At 43.4% G+C, this 6,047-nt stretch overlaps 1 protein-coding gene across 3 annotated transcripts in view; it reads right to left on the bottom strand.

Moving 5' to 3' along the window:
- Positions 1–1,846: 1,846 nt before the first annotated feature.
- The window catches only part of LOC135543456 (ATP-binding cassette sub-family C member 4-like), a 42,314-nt gene continuing 38,113 nt past the window's right edge, over positions 1,847–6,047 (bottom strand). For 2 of the 3 annotated variants that reach the window (XM_064970733.1, XM_064970735.1), the window contains 5 exons: positions 4,366–4,455; positions 4,068–4,240; positions 3,792–3,897; positions 3,163–3,297; positions 1,847–2,910 (listed from right to left, as the gene is read on the bottom strand). In XM_064970733.1, the coding sequence (XP_064826805.1) occupies positions 2,845–2,910; positions 3,163–3,297; positions 3,792–3,897; positions 4,068–4,240; positions 4,366–4,455 (570 nt within the window). In that variant the 3' untranslated portion in view covers positions 1,847–2,844. The remainder of the gene's footprint in view (positions 2,911–3,162; positions 3,298–3,791; positions 3,898–4,067; positions 4,241–4,365; positions 4,456–6,047) is intronic. The other variant, XM_064970734.1, reaches the window with a different exon arrangement.

Below are 6,047 nucleotides of genomic sequence, written 5' to 3'. Positions count from 1 at the left end.
GTGCAACGTGGCGTTGTTGGATGGAGCGAGACATTATGTCCCAGATGTGCTCAATTGGATTCAGGTCTGGGGAACGGGCGGGCCAGTCCATAGCATCAATGCCTTCCTCTTGCAGGAACTGCTGACACACTCCGGCCACATGAGGTCTAGCATTGTCTTGCATTAGGAGGAACCCAGGGTCAACCACACCAGCATATGGTCTCACAAGGGGTCTGAGGATCTCATCTCGGTACCTAATGGCAGTCAGGCTACCTCTGGCAAGCAAATGGAGGGCTGTGCGGCCCCCCCAAAGAAATGCCATCCCAAACCATGACTGATCCACCGCCAAACCGGTCATGCTGGAGGATGTTGCAGGCAGCAGAACGTTCTCCACGGCGTCTCCAGACTATGTCACATCTGTCACATGTGCTCAGTGTGAACCTGCTTTCATCTGTGAAGAGCACAGGGCGCCAGTGGCGAATTTGCCAGTCTTGATGTTCTCTGGCAAATGCCAAACGTCCTGCACGGTGTTGGGCTGTAAGCACAACCCCCACCTGTGGAGGTCGGGCCCTCATACCACCCTCATGGAGTCTGTTTCTGACTGTTTGAGCAGACACATGCACATTTGTGGCCTGTTGGAGGTCATTTTGCAGGGCTCTGGCAGTGCTCCTCCTTGCACAAAGGCGGAGGTAGCGGTCCTGCTGCTGGGTTGTTGCCCTCCTATGGCCTGTCTCCTGGTAGCGCCTCCATGCTCTGGACACTATGCTGACAGACACCGCAAACCTTCTTGCCACAGCTCGCATTGACGTGCCATCCTGGATGAGCTGCACTACCTGAGCCACTTGTGTGGGTTGTAGACTCCGTCTCCTGGTACCACTAGATTGAAAGCACCACCAGCATTCAAAAGTGACCAAAACATCAACCAGGAAGCATAGGAACTGAGAAGGGGTCTGTGGTCACCACCTGCAGAACCACTACTTTATTGGGGGTGTCTTGCTAATTGCTTATAATTTCCACCTGTTGTCTATTCCATTTGCACAACAGCATGTGACATTTATTGTCAATCAGTGTTGCTTCCTAAGTGGACAGTTTGATTTCACAGAAGTGTGATTGACTTGGAGTTACATTGTGTTGTTTAAGTGTTCCCTTTATTTTTTTGAGCAGTGTATAAAAAGAAAAGGCACATGCCGGGTTCAAACTGGCAACCTAGCCCATCATAGCCTGTGTTTAACACCCTCCAACCTGCAACCCTAAAAGGCTGTTCTTTTATTTGACTCTCACCTGTTCTCACCTCTTGCAAGCTCCGCCCACTGACCATTTGAACTTTCATCCAACCATTCACTTTCGTCCCCAGAACAAGATTGGATAAGGAAAACTCTACCGCTGTGTTTAGACAGGCAGCCCAATTTGGATATTTTTTTCAGGTCTGAAAAAGATCTGATGTGATTGTTCAAAAGACCAATTTAGTGGAGAAAAATATCAGAATCAGGCTGCCTGTCTAAACGCAGCCTACTTGGCCTTTTATATAATGCATCCTCCTCACATTGCAAAAGGTTCTCCTCAGATAATCATGATTATCACAAAGGATTTCACTAAGTATTCACTGAAGAATGTCACGGATGATGCATTTAAATACTTGATATACTTGACAAACCTGTTTATACTTGGTTTATCTAAAGGTGGATAGTGTAACACTGTTTGAAGAGTGTAAAGGGAAATAATTGTGGGAAGAGGCTTACAAAACCAGCTTGTGAAAAGATGGTGTAAAATTGAGGAGTTATCATTTTGGTCCCTTTTCTTTAGGCAATACTAATTAGTATTAACAAACTCAAAGAAAAGCAACTACATGTTTGATTTGAAGACCTGATATAAGAGAGAAGACTTTTAAATAAGTTTGTTTGAAATGTAACCTTCATTTTAATACAAACTTCACTGTGGAAAGAACATCCATATATCTGAAACTTGAAAAAGAGGTACAATGTTGCTATAGGTACATATAAACATAAGAACACCTTTGGGGAAACAATTTAATTTTACATCCACTGCAAAACCAATGGAATCAAAATTATACATGTTTTAAAGCTAAGGTCAAGGTCTCTCTATACTGCCCCATTAGGGAATAAGTCAAAGTTAAAGATAAGTTTAAAGTTCAATGCATTTTCACATTGACGGGTAGGTATTCCTGCTTGTAAATTATCTAGATTGTCCTTACAACCATCACACAGCTTTCACTCATGCAAACAACGTGAGACATACATGGGTTACTCACTTTGGTCAAGTTAATCTTCATGAAAATCCCTGAATCCCTTATAGCATAATGACAGCATGACTTTTCATGTGCGTACAATGGTGAAATGTAATTTTCTATTGCACGTATAGTATATGAATACACATGCCAATTAGTTCCATTGCCCAGTAAAGTGATTGCATAAACAGTGCAGCATGATGTCAGGATACTGTGCAGTAGAATAAATCAATAGGAGTAGCAACAGTTCAAATAGTAAAAGATTGAGGCACAAAGTATGAAAATGCAATGCTACTTCCATTGTTGTAACACTATTCTTATGATTGTCAATGCAAGTAGTAGTAAAGATGCAACACACATCAAAGTGTCTAAGGAAACACATTTTGCTTCCTTATTTAAATAAAAAAAAGCTGATAAAGCACTGCATATGAAATAAAGTCAGTTCCATAAATCTTTCCTGATTTTGCAAACAAGTAATCAACAACTTACCATTTTAAAATGACTCTGGCTACGTTTACACAGCCAGGGGATGTGATTGGTTAAAAGATCAATTAGTGGAACAAATATATAAATTGGGCAGATATGTGATATCTCTTTCTGCTCGTCAAGCCCCTGCACCGTCACACAACCGTCTCAAAGGCCATGGCCATTTTTGGACCATGGCTGTTGCCGTTGTTCATATACGCCTGAATGAAAATATTGTGAACTGTGTAAGTGACTTGGTAGACATTTTCAGTTGGGCTATCAGAATTCACCAAAAGTGTAATATACCAGTCAAGTCATTAGCCGTGGCAATGATGGAATAAAATGTAACAAATTATACAGATTTCCTGGCCAAACTCTTTTGAATAAATTGTTAGTGTATTGATTAAACTAAAGACATCAAGTTAGGTTGAGAGAATGTGTATGCTGGGTTGGGATGCAGTGTCAGTGCTCACCTGTTTGGCTGATTCCAGCAGGGAAGCTGCCTCAGCCTTGCCCATCTGCTGGACTGTCCTGTAGAGGGCACTTTCCTGGTTCTGAAGCAGGACGTACGGCTCGTCAAACTCCTCGATCATACCAGCGCCTAGCACCTGGCAGGGTCAAAGGTCAGTAAGTCAACCTGGCTGGACTGAAATTCTATGGGGTTCCCAAGCAGTTTCACTCAGGCCCCTTTCCAGCATTGGGAAACATCCCGTGCCCCCTGTCTTTTTATGTTCTGTTCACACCCCTCTTGTTGGCGGAGAGAACATTTAGCAGGTTTAAAGCTTATTTCCTGCAATTCTATACATTTTGCAAAATTAAAACTCAAACAAAGATGTTAGCTGACATGGCCTAGTTGATCTGGACATTTCTGGCAAGTTATAAATAGCTCTCTAAGGTCTGCAATGACTGACACAATGAGGAAAACTTCTGATGCATTACTCAATTTCAAAATTGCATTCCACTATTACAACTTTCATGAGTAAGTTTAAAGCCAGACTGAGTTCCTCAACACAATTTTTTTCTTCAGGGGGATGCCCCCCCCCCCTCGTTTTTTATCTTGTTTTTGAGACAGATTGGTCTACTTGAAGGTAAGAGCTCTCACCAGAATGCGGTCGCTGTCTATGATGGTGTTGAGGCGGTGGGCGATGGTGAGCACGGTGCACTCCCTGAATTTGTCTCGTATTGTCTTCTGGATCAGCTCGTCTGTTCTACAGATCCAGGACACAGTTTATCAGAGACTCAACCAAGATACAGAAACATCATCACGCTTTGCTTGACTAGTAGATGCCTCCCAGTCGTAAAGCACATCAGCTGCCTCTGCTGATCAGCTCTAAAGGACAGACAGTCGTGTGTGTATGTGAGTGAGGCAGCTCTGTACCTGGGGTCCACGTTGGCCGTGGCCTCGTCAATGATGATGATGCGGTTCTTCCTCAGGACGGCTCGGGCCAGACAGACCAGCTGCCTCTGACCCACACTGAAGTTGGAGCCAGACTCGGCCAGAACCGTCTCCATCTTATTGGGCAGCTCCTCCACCACAGACTTCAGCTGGACCTGGAGAGGAAACAGTTACTGGAGTAAGACCCCGATGCCACCAAAAGCCCATTAACCTGTATGTAAATGTGTGAGAGTATATCTCGAAACTCTATCTGCATCGATAGGAGTCTGAGGAGCAGTACCTCTTGGAGAGCGTTCCACAGGTCCTCGTCTGTGTGCTGGCTGAAAGGGTCCAGGTTCTTCCTCATGGTGCCGGTGAAAAGCACTGGGTCCTGCAGAACAGGGGGGCCACAAACAGAAAAATGTAATAAGCTCTAACAGAGCCATATCTGAAAAGAGAAGGACGAAGGGACAGAGCAACCACAAAAGATCCCCCCCACAGTAGCTATAGTGCATTTGGAAAGTATTCAGACCCCTTGAATTTTTCCACATTTTGTCAGCCTTAATCTAAAATTGATTAAATAAATAGTTTTCCTCATCCATCTGCACACAATACCCATAATGACAAAGTGAAAACAAGTTTAGACATTTTTGCAAACAAAAAAATTATATACAGTACCAGTCAAGTTCAGACACCTACTTATTCAAGGGTTTTTCTTTATTTGTACTATTTTCTACATTGTACATTGTCATCAAGGCAAAGGGTGGCTTCTTAGAAGAATATCAAATATAACATATTTTGATTTGTTTATCAACTTCTTTGGTTACTACATGAATCCAAATGTGTTATTTCAAAGTTTCTCTTCGATGTAGAAAATACTACAAATAAATAAAACACCTGTCTATATAAGGTCCTACAGTTGACGGTGCATGTCAGAGCTAAAACCAAGCTATGAGGTCGAAGGAATTGTCCATTAGGATTATGTTGAGGCACAGATCTGGGGAAGGGTACCAAAACATTTATGCAGCATTGAAGGTCCCCAAGAATACAGTGGCATCCATTCTGAAATTAAGGAGTTTTGAACCACCAAGACTCTTCCTAGAACTGGCCGCCTGGCCAAATTGAGCAATCGGGACTTTGGTCAGGGAGGTGACCAAGAACCAGATGGTCCGGAGTTCCTCTGTGGAGATGGGAGAACCTTACATAAGGACAACCATCTCTGCAGCACTCCACCAATCAGGCCTTTATGGTAGAGTGGCCAGACGGAAGCCACTCCTCAGTTAGACACATGAACGCCGACTTGAAGTTTGCCAAGAGACACCTAAAAGACTCTTAGACCATAAGGAACAAGAAACCAAGATTAGACTCTTTGGCCTGAATGCAAAGTGTCACATCTGGACGAAACCTGGCACTATCCCTACGGTGAAGCATGTTGGTGGCAGCATGCTGTGGGGATGTTTTTCGAGTGGCAAGGACTGGGAGACTAGTCAGGATCAAGGGAAAGATGAATGGAGCAAAGCACAGAGCAATCCTTGATGAAAACCTGTTCCAGAGCGCTCAGGACCGCAGACTAGGGCAAAGGTTCACCTTCCAACAGGACAACGACCCTTAGCACACAGCCAAGACAGTGCAGGAGTGTTTTCAGGACAAGTCTCAACGCTCCCCATCCAACCTGACACAGCTTGAGAGCATCTGCAGAGAAGAATGGGAGAAACTCCCAAAATACAGTTGTGCCAAGCTTGTAGCATCATACCCAATAAGACTTGCGGCTGTAATCGCTGCCAAAGGTGCTTCAAAGTACTGAGTAAAGGGTCTGAATACTTATGCATATGTATATTATGCATATTTCAGTTTTTTATTTTTAATACATTTGCAAAAATGTCACTGTTTTTGCTTCATTATAGGGTATTGTGTGTAGATTGAGGGGAAAAAACGATTTAATCAATTTTAGAAAAAGGCTGTGACGTAAAACAAAATGGGGAA

Source organism: Oncorhynchus masou, chromosome 7 (genome assembly GCF_036934945.1).
Source record: "Oncorhynchus masou masou isolate Uvic2021 chromosome 7, UVic_Omas_1.1, whole genome shotgun sequence".
NCBI classification, from domain to species: Eukaryota; Metazoa; Chordata; class Actinopteri; order Salmoniformes; family Salmonidae; genus Oncorhynchus; species Oncorhynchus masou.
Note: the sequence above shows the minus strand (reverse complement) of the source record. Positions and strands in the feature narration are given on the sequence as shown.